This window comes from Rhinolophus hipposideros (genome assembly GCF_964194185.1).
Source record: "Rhinolophus hipposideros genome assembly, chromosome: 2".
Classification (NCBI taxonomy): domain Eukaryota; kingdom Metazoa; phylum Chordata; class Mammalia; order Chiroptera; family Rhinolophidae; genus Rhinolophus; species Rhinolophus hipposideros.
The window spans coordinates 71,547,360-71,566,758 of NC_138048.1; the positions used below are offsets into that span (position 1 = coordinate 71,547,360).

The following is a 19,399-nucleotide window of genomic DNA, read 5'->3' on the forward strand; positions in this document are numbered from 1 at the left end:
AAACAAAGGCAGTAAACTCTCTGACATTGCCCTTAGTAATATTTTTACTGATATATACCCTCGGGCAAGGGAAACAAAGGAAAAACAAAGAAATAGGGCTACATCAAACTAAAAAGTTTTTGCACAGCAAAGGAATTCATCGACAAAACGAAAAGACAACCTACTGAATGGGAAAAGATGTTCAGCAATGATATCCAATAAGGGGTTAATATCCAAAATTTATTTTAAAAACTCAATACAACTCAACACCAAAAATCCAAACAATCTAATTAAAAAGATGGGTAGAGGACCTAAGACATATTTCTCCAAAGAGGAATTACAGATGGCCAAGAGACATATGAAAAGATGAGCAATGTCACTGATCATCAGAAAAATGCAAATAAAAACCACAATGAGCTATCACCTCATACCTGTCAGAATGGCTATCATCAATAAATAAAATAAATAAAACAACAAGAGCTGGCAAGGATGTGGAGAAAAGGCAACCCTCGTGCACTGTTGGTGGGATTGGAAATGGGTGCAGCTCCTATGGAAATTAGTATGGAGGTTCCTCAAAAATTAAAAACAGAAGTACCGTATGATGCAGCAATTTCACTTCTTGACTTGAGACTCACTAGAGCACTATTTACAATAGCCAATACATGGAAACATAATTATCTGTTTGCACTGAGCTGCTGCGTGTGAGTCATGGAGAGATGACAAGGGATGTTTTCAATGAAGAGTGGCCTCAGACTGCATAGATCTGCAGTCTGTCCAGGTTGCTGGAAAGAGATACCCCATGGGAGCCTAAGAATTGGCAGTCGCTGGGCAAAGGGACATCCACAGGACCCAACCGCCCCTGAACCACCGGGAAGGAGCTGTTTGATTTAAACCTCACATAGCCCTTCAGGTTTCAAAGACTTTTTCAAGGTGCGTTTACCTCTTTTTACTGTGACATTGGTGTAGAATGGGGAGGGCTTTCTTTCAGCATTTCTGCTAGTGATCCCCTGGCTGCTCCAGCATGTTTCAGTTTCAGGTTCGCTTAAATGAAACTAACAGAGCTCCTCCCTTCTCACCGGGTAGTTGATTTCCAAGCAGTATCCTGCTGCCTGGCAGACTCTGCAGCAGTCGACCAGACAGGACCATGGCTTCAATGCCGGCCTCGGGGGGTCCCAGTCTCGGGCTGACCTGCGTGCTCATGCTGATCTTCACAGTGCTGCTGCAGTCGCTCTGCATGGCCGTGACTTACGTGTACTTAACCAACGAGCTGAAGCAGGTCGGTACAATGCACGCGGGGAAGACAGAGGCTGTCAGCACCCCCAGGATTAACTGCTTCTCCTTTGCCTCTCTATTTGCTCCTCTTTCAAGACTTTACGGAGGAAGAAAATGTTCCTTTTCTCTGCCTGTGGACCCTAACTGCTAATGCATATGGTTACTGAGGACTTTACAAAAGTGTAAGTGCCTAGGGATCGTGTGAACAAAGGGCAGTTACAGAACTGGTCCCACTAGTTACTAGTAGATCCAGGCAGCAAAACTCCTGAGATAGTTTTTTGTCTTCAACAGTATATGTATTTTGTAATGTTAGCAATTGTTGCCATTCATTGAGTACTTTCTGCTAAATGCTTTCTAGGTCTTACTTAACTCTAATTCTTAGGGGTGGCAGTAGTTGCATTAGGCAGAACTGTGTCTGCTTTTGCTCACCAGTTCACCTATGGGGCTGGCACATGGCTCCCACATAGTAGGTGTTCACTAAATACTTGTTGAATGAAGTATGTTGGCTAACCTTCATAAATGTAGTGGTACCATTAGCACACAGGGAGCAGGGGAGAGTCGGAGCTCAACACAAAGCCAGGCTCTCAAACACTGACAACAATGCCCTTGTTTTATGTTTCAAATGTGGGCAATCCCAGTGGATTTTCAGACAGATATTGCAGGAAACTAGATTTGGTCTTTGCACAGACAGAAATGCCCTTTACACACTGCTTGCCTATCCTCAGGCTTCAGGGCTCTTCCTCCCATCTTCCTTTTAAATATGCAAATTATTAGGTAGAACACCTTTGCATAGACATGTCAGACTTTCAAAAATTAGCAGGTAGAATTTTACACGTATGAACTAAAATCAGACACCAATTCTTGGAATGTCATCAGGTTTCTTTTTCCTCTAAGACATGGACTGGGAACACATCAGATCTTTGAAATATGTTTTGGTTTTAAGTCTGTGACATTTCTGTGTTGACAATAGTGAGAATATAAAGGACTAGCATTCTGTCTATTCCTTGGACACAGGCAGGTAATGGGGAAAGTCTGTAGTATAGTGGTTATCAGGTGGACTCACAATCTTATTGTTCATCATAAAATAATTGAAAACAAAACTACCATTCTTTGCCTGTGGATGATCTAGGTACGAATCCAGGCACATTTGACAGAGAAAAAAACTTAGTGCCATTTTAGCTTGTGTATTTCTCAACCATACAAAACCTTTGGAACTATGAATACAAAATTGCTGAAAATAAACCAACTCAGCTTTTGGCTTCTAATATATTTTGACTAATTGTATATTATAGAGAACTGTGAGCTGGATGGAACTTTGGACAACTCCCCTTTTATAGATAAGGAGACTAGAGACCTTCAGGGAAATGCCTTAGCTCACACAGGGCTTTGGAAGCAGAGCGGGAGCCACGTCTTCACCTGGCACCTGGGTAACACTCATAACTCTACTGCAGGGTGTCCTTAGCATTAATCATATTTGCACTTTATAATTCAGACTGAGTCCTGCTACATTAGGATAAGGCAATGTCAAATCTGCCAGCTGGCTAAGAAATGCAAGGCTAAAAGCCTCAGAAAAAATATGATTGCACAAGAGCCATAGCACGTTTCCTAGATAAGTTCTCATATTTCTAAATCATATGCAATCGAGTTTCTTCTTTGGAAAGCCTTTCCAGCTCCCATGTAAACTGCAGATGCAAAAAGATGTCTATAATAGAAGGATATAGGTGGACAAGGGCAAAGAAATGCTGTTTAATTTCATTGCCAGTGATATCTCAACTCAGGTGGCCCAGCTGTCACCCCCACTATATCTACGAGGAGAATGTTTTGTAATTAAATAAAGAAAATAAACGTATAAAAGTAAATGAATGTTCTATGCCAGACTGTGTGGAATTAATTAACCCAGGTTTATATTTTTGCACTTGAAGGACCTTGATCAAATGTCCAAGGGGCACATGCTGAGTACAGAATCATATGACTCTGTCTTTCTACAGGAAAATGCAGGTCGTATTTAAGTTTGATCCTTCTTTTGTGCTTTGGCATTCCCCTAAGTTCAAATAGCACATAAAAATGCCTATTTTCCACTTATTTTTCCCAGAGGAAGGCAATTAAGTAGGTTTGTCCAAGGGAACAATCCATCTTCTTAACCCTAGTTATTTAAAAATGAAAACAAAAGAAAAATAAAAACTTTGACCTTGCATTGCCTTCCTGTTTTTCTTTGTAAGAATAACTTTTCTGGATGGGGTGTGTGTGTGTGTGTGTGTGTGTGTGTTTAACATCGAGCAAGAACTTTGTTGACAATACAATGGTCTGTCCATTATAAATATTTGTTCTCAGTCAGGAGGAGTTAGCCAACCTTCAAATGGTCTTTCAAATCACTGCAGGTAAATCCCTAGCTAGTGTGGACATTTAATGAGGCAGCGTTCAGATTTCTAGTGGCAAGGGGGTCCAGACTCTGCCATCCAAGAGAAGTAGAGATCATAGCAGTAACTAAAGTGTCCTCAGGCAGCCAAAGCTCAGATCAAGAAATAGAACATTACCCAAACCCCAGAGGGTTTGGCTCTTTTTTTTTTAATTTCGGATCCTTAAATTTAGTTTCTAATTTAATTTTTAGTAAAATACATTGGGGTTAGGATCCTTAAATTTAAACAGACTCTGCTGCCTACTTTGTATCTAGGTGGGTTTCCAGCTTTCAAAAGGGATCCACACTGTGTCAAAACTAGATCACCTCAACAATCACAGTGAACCAGCTCAAAACTCAAATGAAGAACAGACACAGAAGAGAAGCAGCAATTTGTTGAGACACAGCTGCTTAATGGCAGAGGCCGTCCAGGGCATTGTGATTCAGGTGCCTGGCTCATACATGTATCGTTTCCACCATATCCAACTGTTTACTTTTATTCAAAGGACAAAGGACAGCCTGCTTACTTCTATTGCAGCCATGAGCTTATCCAAGTTGCCAAAACTTCTCTGAATCTGTCATCAGTTGCTGTAGTTTTAACTTCTAAATGAACAAACATAAAAAGCGCTTGTGCATAATATTGTGTTATATTCCATCTTATCTTAGCTGCGTGACAAGTACTCCAAAAATGGCATTGCTTGTCTCTTAAATGAAGATGTCAGCTCTTGGGACCCCAATGATGAAGAGAATCTGAACAACCCCTGCTCGCAAGTAAAGTGGCAACTACGAAAGGTAGGTGGTCTACAGGGGACTTCCCCAGCCAGCTTAGAAGGTAGGAGGAAAAGGAATATTTAAGATCATCATGTCTAGACTCCTTATTTTGCAAAAGAGGAAACTGAGGCCCAGAATGTTTAAGCGATTTGCACCAAATTCACACAACTAGAAAAAGGTGAAACAGCATCAAAAAGCGGGTCATAGTTGACTCCTGGTCTAGAGTCCGTGCCTCTGCTCTAGAGAGCTTCCCCATCTAGTCTAACCTTTTATTTTACATTGTGGAAACTGAGGCACAGACAGAGCAATATGTTTCCAGGTCACACAACAATAAAGGATGTGTGTGATGTTTTTTTATTCTGAAGACAAAAGAGGTGTTTTGTATTCTTCCTACATGTTGATCTCTGTAAATATATATTTTTGTATGCATATAGAGATGAAGAAAGAGGAAAGGAAGAGGGAAGAGACACTTTGAGAAACTGAAGGTGATGACATCTCAATTTATAGTTAGTAAATTATAATTTTACTAACAAATTATAATAGTCTGTTTATGGACGTTGCTTTAAAAGGATCTCTAGCAGAAACATTACATTAGCTCACAGTTTATTTCACTAAATATGATTACATAATTTTACTTTCAGCAATGTGACATGTCAAATTAAATTTCTTCTCTCGGGCTGCTTCCTTCTTTGTAAGACGGCACTTAATAATGTTTACTTTCTGCCTATCCAGAAAGGTCAGATGAGAAATGCTCTGTAAACAAGGAAGTCCCATCAGGCTTTGTAAAAACACTGATGACATTCCCAGGATAAGAGGAAGATGTGTTTATAAAGATACGATAGTAAGTCCATTGTTTGGTGCTCAGTCTCATTTTCCATCAAAACAGTGTTACATTGATTAGGGATCTGATTAATACGCCTGAACAGTCCTCACAGTACAGCCCGGATATCACCTATGACGCTATTTCTGTGAGAAATGAGATCAGACTTCTACCTGGGAGTCCTAGAAACACATCTGCTCCATGGCCACCCTGGAAGCATGGCCTGGGCAGGGTACCCACTGCGCATACGCTGTACTTAAGCCACTGTGACTCCACCACCCCAAGTGACAAGGACCAGGAAGGGTCCTAAAGAACCTAAGGAACAGGACTCCACAGTCCCTGGGGTTAAGGGGGTGGCAAACCTGCAGATGGCAGGAGAGAGAAACTCAGAACTAGGGTAGACATCTGGAGACTGAGGAGCTGGGTCGGATGCTGGGGCTGGGGGTGGGGAGGTAAGGGAAGTAGTGGGGATGGAATTTGTATCTCTCGTTCCTGTTATTCTTCCTCTCCCTCCCATTCTCACATCCTGCCACTAACTAGACAGAGAGCAGCTGGGAGAGGATACCGACAGGTGGGTGAGACTATAGTGGGAAAAGAATTCCCCATTCTTCCCAGGCACCATTAAATGAAGAGACTATTTTCAGTAAACATCTTATACTCACTGCATATATTATCTCATTTAATTCTTACAACAGCTCTGTGAGGAAGGAATCATTATCTTCCTCCTTTTTTATTTTTACATAGATGAAGAAGTTAAAGTTCACATTAGTTAAGTAACTTGAGAAAAGTTTCCCAGAGCTAGTAATTGACAGATTTGAATATAGGCCATCTGATGATACTGTAATTATTCTTGTATTCTTCCTCCCACACTGTAGGAATTACCCTTCTCTCTTTCCTGCTGATTATCCTTCCTTCTTTTCTGTCCCAGAATGAAAGAGAGTCTGCCCCAGAATAAGACAGAGAGAGAGAGAGAGAGACAGAAAGAGAGAGAGAGAGAGAGAGAGAGAGAGAGAGAGAGAATGCTGAGTCCATCTCTTGCTTTCCCTCCCTCATCGGACTACAGTTCAGTTATCTGGAGTCAGGACTTAAAGTGGGTGGAGAAGCAGAGAGCTTATGATTTGGGATGGGAGTACAGAGGAAGGGAGTTTCTGGTAGTTGCGAAATTAACAACAGTGACAGAAAAGGAAGGCAGTGATAGTCAAAGCCCCTGGGGGTGACAGAACTGAATGGAGAGGAGTTTAGAAGCCCTGGATGAACCAAGACAGGGTCTGCCCATTTAATAGAAAGGCTCAGTTTTCACTCTTTCTTTTGTTTTTTACCACTGGTTAGTACAAAGAGGGTGATACTAGATGTTTAGTAAAGATATGGGAACTTGGTACAATAGCTTCATGTTAAGAATGCCTCAGCCACATTCTCAGAAATACAAAAACGACATTGTATGGCCAGGTCACACCTTGATGGGCTGTGTATGTCTGTGGGCATCACGAGATAGAGGAAATGAGCCTTACATCTTGAGGCTTGGGTCTGCCCGATAATTTAAAGCCCCTGGATTCTATTACACAGTCCACTTATCTACACACATGCATGCAGACACACACACCCCACACAGAGAAAGTGAAGTGACATGTCTGACACATCCATCAGCCCAAGGAGGCCTGGGGAACATTAGGCTGACCTAACTTGGCAGACGGCTCCTTCCTTCTGTGTGGTTCCACATGTGATCTTTTAGATGTCATCCAGAAACAGAAATTTCCCAGACAGAGGACCATTCTTTGATTACCATGTGGCGCTGGTTGCCTCAGTTTTCACCCTAACTCTCAACCTACCCTACACAAATTCTGTGTTTGAACAACGTAAAGCTTCCTAGGTTGATACATTTCATAGAAATTTTCGATTAAACATCAGCAAAAAAGAGCCACAGACATTCTACAGTCAGTTTAAAAATCTTAGGAAAATTAACAAACTTTATTCAATACTATTTGCAGATGATTTTGAGAACCTTTGAGGAAACCATTTCTACAGTTCCAGGTAGTATTTTTATTGTTGTTATTTTAACTTTCTACTATCAACTTCATGACAGGGTGAATAATCCTCCATCTCTTTCTCTCTGCTCCCATCCACACAACCTACATACCTCTGACCTCCTTTCTGCTCAGTATCTTAAGCTACTTGATTCTATTTCCCTCTTTGCATTGGTAGCTAGAAAGCTCAGAACCAAGTCTGTGGCCCACCTATGGCCAGAACTTTATTTCAGCTGAATCTTATTTTTCCAATATGGATTTTCCTTTTATTTCAATTTCTTCAATTAGTTATTTTTCACCAAGAGTTGTAAATAAACCATCTAAACCCTTTTTAGAATATGGCTGGAAGTACGCTAAGTAAGGGCTCCAAGGTTACCTGCCTTCTCTGCTCCTGACCACCAGCAGGCTCTAAGCCTTTCTTTATGCAGAAGCCCCTTGCGCCATCATCCCTTTCCTAACAATGCTTCTACCCGTAATGATGCTCATCCTGTGGTCCCCATGCCACACGCATCTTCCTGTTCACGGTCAGCAGCCTGTTCTTGAAGCACATCTGCTTTCAGTGCTGTTGCCCAGGCTGGCTTCTTTGGGCCTCCATCTAGCTTCTTTCATTTCTGGCTTTTCACATAACTGGCTCCTTCTCATCCAACATCCTCATTACCTAGTTGTCAGAGCTTCGCTGGACACCTTTCTAAGTAAGTTCCCCCACACCCTGTTATTTCTATCACACTTACCTTATTCATTTCCATATATGTGTTGTCTGATGCCTTACTAGATTAGAGATCCACAAAGACAGAAAACATATCTGTTTCTCTCACCTCTCTATACCTAGCACCTAACCCTATGCCTCAAGCCTAGTAGAACCCCTACCCTTATCTGCACCACCTTCAGGGTATATGTGTTCGTGTACATGTGTGGATGTATGTGTTTTGCTTGATTGAGATGAAATTCACTTAACATACAATTAACCATTTTAAAGTGCACAACTCAGTGGCAATTGGTACATTTACAATGTTGTGTCCACACCATCTATCTCCACATAGAAGGGTCTTAACACATATTTTTTGATTGACTAAACATGTAAATAAAATTACTGAATTAAATTCGCTACTTCTTTGCATTTGTTTCACAACAGCCCCATTTTTCCATACTAAAGGCCATACAGTCCTGAGTACACATACCGGAGACTTACAGTCCTGAGGCACACCAGCTACAGAGAGGAAACAGTTTTATATACGGGGGTGCCAAAAACATGTATACACATTTTAAGAGATGTTATCTATGTATTACTTTTCAAAGTTGAATTGAATTACAGTAGCAATGTGTAGTACAACATTCCCTCAAAAGATGGCATTAATCAAATGAATGCTAGCGTCACCATGTGACAGGCAGGACAAAGAAAATGGTGGAAGCTTGGTTGTCTGAGGAACGCAAGACCATTTTGAAGGTATTTGAAATTTGAGAACATTCTCCTGACATAACACCCCTTGACTTCTACCTGTGGGAAACCTTAAAGGATGTGGTGCACAGTAGAAAACCGGTTACAATGGAGGTAACTCAGGATAAAATTAAAACAGTATGTGCAGCAATACAAGTGGACACTTTGGTCAATGTTGCTTAAGCAGTAGTTCGCTGTAATCAAAAGTGTCTGGACGCTGATGGCAATCACTTTGAGCACCTCTTGTAACTGTAGAAGTCAAACGTGACTTGTATCCATCTTTTGTTGTCAGTATATATTATTAAAATTTTAATACAGTTTTCTTCTTTCTAAAAATGTGTATACATTTTTTTTAGGCATCCTCTGTATATGATTAATGATGTCTTCCTACTTCTCACCTATCCTTTTCCAATACAGTAAGCTTTCTCATTACTTTACAACTCCCATTTTCCTTTATTAAATATGAAAGACAGAGTCTAAGCATTCTTTCTGATCATTTTCTCAAATGCAAATTGGTAGTGAAAGTGGTAAACACGCCACTTCTTCTGATGAGATCCACCAGATCCATAGTCCACCGGAGATGTGTATACTAGCGTCAGTATCGGGAAAATCATCTTTTATATTCATCCCAACAAGGTGTACAAATCATGTACTTCTCAGTACCAAGATGCATCCAGGATACACAAATATGTATTTTTGCAAGTTTCTTTTCTGGGAAGTGTTTGCTACAGTCATTTGGAAATTTCCTCTCTTGAGAATTTGCTTCCAAATCTAGATTTTCCCATATCCTTGCAATGACTTCAAATGCAAGATACTTATAATTAGATTTCATTATTGAAATTTAGGGAAAAACAAAGTGCTAAGGTCTGGGGCACACAAGGCATTATGAATTATTTAACAATGGAGGTTAAATGTAAACAGACACATCGACCTTGAAAACGGAGCATCTGAGAGTAATATGTAATTGACAGTGCATGCCCATGCCATGTTTGGTCTTCAGTACCATATAAATGCCCACCCATCCTGAACAAGTAACAATTAACACCAAATTAGGAGAGATGAGAAGAGATTCTCATTTCCTATTCATTTTTCCCCTATGGAATTTTATCGCCTCTTTTTAGTTCTGTCTACTACTAGATTAGGGCCTACTCTTCTCAGTCCCGATCAATTATAAGGGCGTGGTAACTTGCCGGTCTCCAGGCCTCTCACCTACTATCCAACAAACCTTACTGTGAGAGATAGGTTAGCCTTAAGCACAAAACATATCTCTTTTCTTCCCTGACCACACCTTTCAGAGTCTTTGCGCATCCTGTAAAATCCATATCTCTTAGCATAATATTCAAACCCTCTATATTGTGTCTCATTATTCAAGCCTGAAACAGAATTGTACTCATGCCTGTGTCCCAGGAATGCTTTGTGCGTCCTACCTCGGTCCTTCTCCCAACCCTTCTCTCCTCAAGGCAGCCCAACCTCATCCTGTTCGGATAATTATCCTTGCGCCTCAAACACTTTCTTGCATTTATTTCTTTATAATTCTTTTTCCTTGCCCCTAGAAGAGTGTCTGGCATAGATGTGATGGGCTCTTTGGTTTATTGGAGTAAATGAATGAAAGGGCCTTAGCACAAACCTTCCCCTGACCTCAGTCCTCCAATAAATAGGAAGCTTTCGCTCCTTTGATTAGCCAGCAGCCTTTGCTTCTATTTCTCATAGGTAAATTTTCACTTTCTAATTCATATCTTTCCTAAAAGACCATTTAAGTCCCTTGAGGACTCAGTATAACCAGTGATTAATCTTTGTTGCCCCCGTAGATGTAGTACAGTGCCATGTCCACGGCAATATTTGCTTGAGGAAACAATATAATTTATCTTAAAAACCAATGGGGTTTTTAATCCACTTGCCCAAGTATCCACTTGCCCAAGTATCCACTTGGGAAATTGGAGCTATTTTTTTAAATTAAAGTTTATTGGGGTGACAATTATTAGTAAAGTTACATAGGTTTCAGGTGTACAATTCTGTAGTACATCATCTATAAATCCCATTGTGTGTTCACCACCCAGTGTCAGTTCTCCTTCCATCACCATATATTTGATCCCCCTTACCTTTATCTCTCACCCCCCTCCGCCCTTACCCTCCGGTAACCACTAAACTATTGTCTGTGTCTATGAGTTTTTGTTTCTTTGTTTGTCTTATTCCTTTGTTGCTTTCAGTTTTATATCCCACACATCAGTGAAATCATATGGTTCTCGACTTTTTCTGTCTGACTTTTTTCGCTTAGCATTATACTCTCAAGATCCATCCATGTTGTCACAAATGGTCCTATTTCATCTGTTTTTATGGCTGAATAGTATTCCATTGTGTATATGTACCACATTTCTTTATCCATTCATTTATCAAAGGACACTTTGGTTGTTTCCATGTCTTGGCCACCATAAATAAAGCTGCAATGAACATTGGAGCACACGTGTCTTTATGGATAAATGTTTTTAGATTTTTTTAGGTAGATACCCAGAAGAGGGATTGCTGGGTCACATGGTAATTCTATTCTTAATTTTTTTAGTAACCTCCACACTGGCTTCCATAGTGGCTTCACCAATCTGCTTTCCCACCAACAGTGTATGAGGGTTCCTTTTTCTCCACAGCCACTCCAACACTTGTTACTATTTGTCTTGTTGATGAAAGCCATTCTAACCAGTGTGAGGTAATATCTCATCGTGGTTTTTATTTGCATTTCTCTGATGATTAGAGATGTTGAGCATTTTTTCATACATCTATTCGCCATTTGTATGTCCTCTTTGGAGAAATGTTTCTTCAGGTCCTCTGCCCAGTTTTTAATTGGATTGTTTGTTTTTATGTTTTTGAATTGTATGTGTTCCTTATATTTTTTGGATATTAGCCCCTTATCGGAGGTGTTGTTTGCAAAAATCTTCTCCTATTGGTTGGTAGTCTCTATTTTGTCTTTGCTGTGCAGAAGTCTTTTAGCTTGATATAGTGCCATTCTTTTATTTCAGCTTTAATTCAGCTTTAATTTCCCTTGCCTTTGGAGTCAAATTCATAAAATGCTCTTTGAACCCAAGGTCCATAAGTTTGTTTTCTTCTATGCAGTTTATTTTTTCAGTTCTTATGTTTAGGTCTTTGATCCATTTTGAATTAATTTTGGTACATGGTGACAGCAGTCCAGTTTCATTCTTTTGCACATGGCTTTCCAATTCTCCCAGCACCATTTATTGAAGAGACTGTCTTTTCTCCATTGTATGTTTTTTGGTTTCTTTGTCAAAAATTACCTATCAATATTTATGTGGATTTATTTCTGGGTTCTCAATTCTACTCCATTGGTCTGTGTGTCTGTTTTTTCTGCCAATACCATATTGTTTTGATTATTGTTGCCCTGTGGTTCAAGCTAAAGTCAGGGAGTGTGATACCTCCAACACTGTTCTTTTTTCTCAGGATTGCTTTGGCTCTTAGGGGTCTTTTATGGTTCCATACAAATCTGATGATTTTTTGTTCTATTTATTTAAAAAATGCCATTGGGACTTTGATGGGAATTGCATTAAATCTGTATATTGCTTTGGGTAATATGGCCATTTTAACTATGTTGATTCTTCCAATCCATGTACTGAGCTAATTTTTTTAAAAGAGTAGTTTGTTGAATTTGTATTTTTAAAGGTTGCTCCAAAATACTTTGATGGAGGTCAATAAGTGTTATTTATTCCGATCTAGTGAATCAGTGATTTATATGCTCATATACTGATTATTGTGATCAGCTTGTCAATTTGTGTTCCTTTTGGGAAGTGGGAGAGAATGACTGTTGGATACCAGTTTGTAGCATGTATGGACAATGTTATCACTGCTACTCCTTTAGAATCAGCAGTAGCTTGCAAAAAGAATAATTGAGATGATGAAATTGGCATCACTGTTTCTATACATATATGACTCAAAGTGGAAATTTGCCAATACCTGGTTATTTGTGCACTTTAAATGACTCAGCAAAATTATTAGAAGTCCACAGTTTTGTTTGTTTGTTTGGGTATTTTTGGAAAGGGCCAAAATTTTTACTTTGTTATATTTACCATAATTACCTCTGAGATGCTGATAAATTATAACCCAAGTGACTTCTTATTCTTCCCATCTAAAGTACTTTTCAAATTAAACATAAATTGAAGTAGACTGATCATCATACTAAAATGTAAGCTGCTTTTATGAAAACCCAAATAATCAACTTTCAAAGCCCAATGTTGTCACAATGCCTGACTGACAACAGCTGAGAACAGCAAAATATTTGATAGGTAATTTAAGTGCTGATGATTCTTTCCAATTTCTCTTTTAGAAAAACAGCGAAGTCTTCTCCAAGCAAGAGACAAAATACCTCAGAGAGTAGCAGCTCACATAACGGGGACCACTCGAAGAAGAAACCTATTACCAACTCCAAGTAAGAAAAACGACAAATATATATATGGTTTAAAGGCAATGGAAGAATTTGTTCCAAATAATTTATTATTTTAATTTGTACCTGAAATGTTTATGTAACTATCTGCAAAATGCGGAGTGGTAATCAGATCTCAAACTGATTCTTTCCAGAAGCAAGATTACAAGGCAAATAGCTCAATGACTGCCCTGGCATAACAGGCCTGAGGAAAATTATAAAGTGGGATAACTTTGTCTTTGAGTTTCCCATGCCCCCATTTTTGCATTTTTCTTCTTCTTTAAGGTGATTTCATTCTCTCACTTCTATCAAATCTTCCTCCCCAATCAAAGATTCTAAATCATTTACTTTCACCAAAAGTCACTAAGCACTCCTTGTGGCATTTATATTAGGTTGAACCAGAGGAAGTTGCCAATATTTGCCTATTTTTTACTTATAGAAATGTCAGTTTCAAATAGTTTAACCAAATATGTTAAACCTAATTTTTAACTGTAGAACAGCTGGCCATAGAGTGCTGTTGTTAAGTGCCCGGGTCTTACAGTCTAAATACCCAGTTGGAATCCCAGCTCCTCCTTACAAAGATATACGTTTTGAACAAATTACTTAACCAAATCAAGTTTCAGTTTCTTCATATGAAAAGTAGAGATAATTTTTAACTCATAAAACCGTAAATATTAACACATGCAAAATTCCTGGTATCTTGTAAGTACTCAATAAGTAGTCACTTCTATTATTATGAAAGATTTTATCTGAAGTTAAAAAATTTCAGTTAACGGATGAAAAGGTTATTGGAGGTTTTCTTTGGGGTGGGGCATTGTTTTGTTTCTGGGCAGTTACCTCCTGGTATTCCTGGGCTCCTGTTGTACAAATGATTAACATGTTCTGCCTACGAGTGAGACTATTATTATTCACAAATCATCAACAAATATGATACTTGTTTTAAGCTCTTGCAAAACAAAATTTTGTTTCAATCATGGAGATGAGCCCAACGTTTAAAAAGAATATAGTTTGGTAGGGCCCTTTCTCATTCAGTCTCTAGGAGTTAAAGATCCAAGTTTCTTAAGATCCTTAAATCTGGAATCTCTTTGCCAAACCGTGTTCCCTGTTCTAGTATTGTGAACTAGAGCTGCCTTGTGTTTGGATGATGCCTTTGACTCCGGATTGCTGAGAAAGACCAAGTGGGGACCCAAAAAGACCCAAAGGAATGGTAACAAGTTCTGAGCTTTGGGCTTAAGAAAGTAGATATGTTTCTTTTGGTTTCTTTATACATTGTTCATTTGAGCTCACCAGCCAGGAAGGGAGGCCAGGGTTCCGGACAGAAGTTCTGCACAGGAGTAAAGATTGCCATCTGAGTGCGAGCATGATAGACGTGGCATTAAGTCGTGGACAAAGTGCAGAAAGATAAGGAACTCCCAGCAGGGCACAGTAATACAGAAGCCTTCAGATTTCTATATGACCAGAATTTAGAATCTTTGTAAGATTAAAGGAGCAAGAAGTTTTGTATTTGATTGAAATCCTTAGTAATCCCAACCAAAAACTAGGCTAGCAAGAGCTACTGGGAAATTCCTTGTTTGTTACCAACTCACTTCTGTTAATTTTCTCTTGAAACTTCATTTAGGCTCCAAAAGTGGAAAAGCTTTGGGCCAGAAAATAAACACCTGGGAGTCATCACGAAAAGGACATTCATTCTTGAATAACTTGCACCTGAGGAATGGAGAGCTGGTTATCCAAAAAAACGGGTTTTATTACATCTATTCCCAAACATACTTTCGCTTTCAGGAACCTGAGGACATTCTTGAAAGAGTTTCAAAAGAAGAGAACAGAAGGAGAAACAAACAAATGGTACAATATATTTACAAAGTCACAAGCTATCCTGACCCTATACTGCTGATGAAAAGTGCTAGAAATAGTTGTTGGTCGAAAGATTCAGAATATGGACTCTATTCCATCTATCAAGGTGGAATATTTGAGCTTAAAGAAGATGACAAAATTTTTGTATCTGTTACTAATGAGAAAATGATTGACATGGACCAAGAAGCCAGTTTCTTCGGGGCCTTTTTAATTGGCTAAATGATCTGCAAAGAAAAAAACAGTTCCCTCAAAGTGACCTGTCACTCAGGGTGATCTACTGTGAAAATATTCCACTGTCTCTGAAAACATAAGGAAGCCTGGGCAAAGCAGCAGTGAAGACTCTGCAACACACATTGTTAAAATATCTCTGAAAAGTAACCAACTTCTTCCCCCAAAATGAAATTGCTAAAAGACCTTTCAGGGTTCTACCTGATGAAAGTTTGCTAACAGAAATCAAGAAGATTCTCACTTTTCAAATGATTGTGTAGCAATTAACATCTTCTATATCATCGATTCTTAAGAAGATTCCAGAAGAAACAGGAACAATCCATCTCTTAGGTAGTATATCACATTGGTAGCTCCCAGATTGCCATAAGGGACAACATTCCCAAAGTTGAAAGAGAAAGGGACACCACTAAAAGGTGATGGTCTTGGGAGGCAACTCTGTTGATATGTGCAGTGTGAAAAGGAAGTTTGCATTGTGCAGGACTTTACAGGAGTTGCCTCATACACCTGGATTTGGTGGAAATAAGAAAATTCCACTAGAAATAATATCATTTTGTTAAAAAAAAAAAAAAAGGTGTAGTTATGTTCCGTTAAAAAGGAACTATTTCTAATGGCTTGTGCTACCAAAAGTCAAGCTGGCCAAAAGCACTGAAGATATGTATATATATATATGTATATAGATAGATAGGTATATGTTGTAGTTGTTTTTTTTACTGAAGCTACTTTTGATAAAGGACTTTATAACTAGTGATTTGTTAATCAGAAATCAGGGAATGTGGTCTCAGGTGACGGGGAGAAATGGAAAAGTGTAAATAACAAATATGTGTAAATCAGCAGAAAAGAGCCAAATAAAGTCCCAGCCCCCATCCACTGCCAAATGTCAATATCTAGAATATTGGCTTAAGGTTGTACCATTTATTTGCCCCTGCCAGAAGAACAGCAATTACTTTTACCTTCCAAAATCATGACATAAAGCATTTCATGTCATCATTTTATCTAAGAAATTGCAGAAAAATACCATGTTTCCTGAAAAATAAGACCTAACCAGAAAATAAGCCTTAGCATGATTTTTTTCAGGATGACATTCCCTGAACATAAGCCCTAATGAGTCTTTTGGAGCAAAAATTAATATAAGACCCGATCTTATTTTCGGAGAAATATGGAGTAGTTGGATTATTTGTCTAATCTCTTTTAATCTTTATTCCTAAACACAGCATAATTTATACTCTTTGGTTGTATGCTCAAATTTTCATTTAAATGTGTGCTGATCAAATAGGTCTTTTTCAAAACAGCTCATTCAAATTTAAATTTACAACACTTTATTTTTTCCATAACTGTAATCAAGTACTTACATATGAACAAATCGACTTGTTATTCTGTTTTTTAAAGCCTGTTTCCTCTCACTAGAATATAAATCCTGTGATAGAGAGAACATTTAGTCCTGTTACATCTGTACCCCCAGTACCTGGAATAATACCTGAACATAGTACTGACACAAAATATATTTGTAAATAAATAACTGACTGAAAGAAAGGGAAGGAAGGAAGGAAGGAAGGAAGGAAGGAAGGAAGGAAGGAAGGAAGGAAGGAAGGAAGGAAGGAAGGAAGGAAGGAAGGAAGAAAGAAAGAAAGAAAGAAAGAAAGAAAGAAAGAAAGAAAGAAAGAAAGAAAGAAAGAATGAGACACCTAGTTACATGGAAAAAATAAATATCCTGCCTTACTCCTTACCCTGAAGACATTGGAGAATTTCAAAAAAAATCTCAAAGTGTCTGAGAAGACCTTTTAAAAGAAAAAGATTGCAATGTTTGATGAAATATAACTTACGGATCTAAGGGAGAATTAAATTTCACTCTATATTTTTTTATTAAAAAATGTCACCCCAATAAATTTAATTAAAAGAAAAAAAAAGAAGAAAAAAAAATTTTTAATACATGTTACTTTTTCAATAAAAATGACACTATGTTAAAATATGTAGGCTTTGTTTATCTGGTACTCACATTTGTTTTATAGTACCAAGATTAGTAAAAATGGGGAAAAGGACTTCTAATCTCTTTTTCACAATATCTTTTATCTGACATATCTTACAGAAGGAAGAAATAAATTGCTCACTTTTTATTTCATATGATAAAAATACTTCTTCTTAATGTTAATGCCTCTTTTATGGGTTGAACTGTGTCCTCCAAAAAAGTGTGCTGAAATCCCACTTCCCAGTACCTCAAAATGTGACCTCATTTGGAAATAGGGTTGTTGCAGATGTAATTAGTTAAGATGAGATCATAGTGGAATAGGGTGGGCCCTAACCACAACATGACTGCTATTCTTATCAAAAGAAGTCAAATTAGAGACAGAGACACACAGTAGCACTGGGGGGTGGGGGGAGAGAGCTAATACAGCTTTTCATACCATGTTCAAGAAGTCTTTTTTTTTTTTTTACTGATATCATATAAATATCATCATATATATTTTTTCTAACAGCTTTAAAGATTGGCCTTTCATAGTTTGATAGTGTTATTCAACTCTAATTTAATTCATGTGTCATGTAAGATAGGCATGTAATTTTAGTTTTACCATATCAGTAGCCAGTTGTCCAACATTGTTCATTGGACAGTCCACTTTTTTCCCCACTGATCTGAATATCTCTTTTATCATATACTAAGCTCCCATGGGTATGTTTCTGTACTCACTTTTTTTTCCCTATTGATCTAGTTGTCCATCCTTGCACCCATACCATCCATTTTCTTTTTTTTAAATTCTAGTGTAATACACATAGCATAAAATTTGCCATTTTAACCATTTTGAACGTACAATTTTGTGGCATTAACTACATTTACATTGTTGTGCAACCAATCACCACTATCAAACTCCAGAACTTTTTCATCTCCCCAAACTAAAACTTCGTACCCAGTGAACAAATATTCCTCATTTTCTTCTCTTGCCCCAGCTCCTAGTAGCCACCATTGCTTTGTTTCTCTATAAATTTGTCTAGGGAATGCTCCATGAAGGCATGGCTACCCCCTTGATTCCAGACCAGTAGAGCCACTGGTATCTGATTTCAGACCAGGGGAGCTGTAGGCACGCAAACGCAACCCATGAGAGCTGCTGTCTGGACTGCCCCCAGCAAAACCATGGGGGCGGAGGTACCCCACTATACCTAGAAGGTGAAACGCTCACTCCAGTGTGCCTGGCAGGCGAGATCTCCCGTTAAATATTATTCTCAAGCCTTAAGAATTAATGTTTGTCCTGTTGGGTTTGGGCTTGCTGGGAAACTATTGCCCATTTTTTCTTATTTCTCTCTTGTGGAATGGGAGGATTTACCTTATGCCTGTCCCACCACTGTATTTTGGAAATACATAATTTGTTTGATTTCACAGGTTCACAGGTGAAGAGCAATTTGTCTCACAATGAATGGTAGCTGGAGTCTCACCCATATTTGATTTAGATATTTACATGAGACTTTGGATTTTAGACCTTTGAGTTGATGCTGGGACAAGTTGAGCTTTTGAGGACTATTGGGATGAATGAATGCATTTCTCATGCGAGAAGGACATGAATTTGGGGGGAGGGTAATAATGCTATGGTTTGAATATTTATATAAATTTATAATATTTATTTATATATAAATATATATTTATATATTTTATATATATAAATTTATGTATTTTATATATATTATATATATTTATATATAAATATTGTATATATAAATATAAATATTTATAATATTTATATATTGAAATCCTAATGCCCTATGTGATGGTATCGGGAGGTGGGGCCTTTGAGAAGTGATTAGGTCATGATGGCTCCACCCTCATGAATAAGATTATGCCTTTATAAAAGAGGTTCAAGAAAGCTTCCATGCCCCTTTTGCCCTGTGAGGAAGTCTTCAAGCCAAAAACAGGGGTCTCACTTGATTCTGCTTGTACCCTGATCTTGACTTCCAGCCTCCAGAATTGCGAGACATAAATTTATGTTATTTGTAAGCCATCCAGTCTATGGTATTTTGTTATAGTAGCCTGAATGAACTAAGACACTCTCTAATCAAAAGGCACAGAGTGGTTGAATGGATTTAAAAAAATAAGACCCAGAAATATGTTGTGTATAAGACTCACTTTAGATTTAAAGACACACATAGACTGAAAGCAAAGGGGTAGAAAAAGATATTCCATGCAACTGGTAACCAAAAAACAGCAGGCATGGCTATACATATATCA

At 38.3% G+C, this 19,399-nt stretch overlaps 1 protein-coding gene across 1 annotated transcript; it reads left to right on the top strand.

Annotated features, from left to right (window-relative positions):
* The first annotated feature begins 1,007 nt into the window (after positions 1–1,007).
* Positions 1,008–17,152, top strand: TNFSF10 (TNF superfamily member 10). The gene is made up of 5 exons (XM_081071669.1): positions 1,008–1,255; positions 4,313–4,438; positions 7,223–7,265; positions 13,018–13,119; positions 14,732–17,152. Exons 1-5 carry the CDS (start codon positions 1,124–1,126, stop codon positions 15,181–15,183), a joined length of 855 nt encoding a protein of 284 aa, XP_080927795.1. The 5' UTR covers positions 1,008–1,123; the 3' UTR covers positions 15,184–17,152.
* The last annotated feature ends 2,247 nt before the right edge of the window (positions 17,153–19,399 follow it).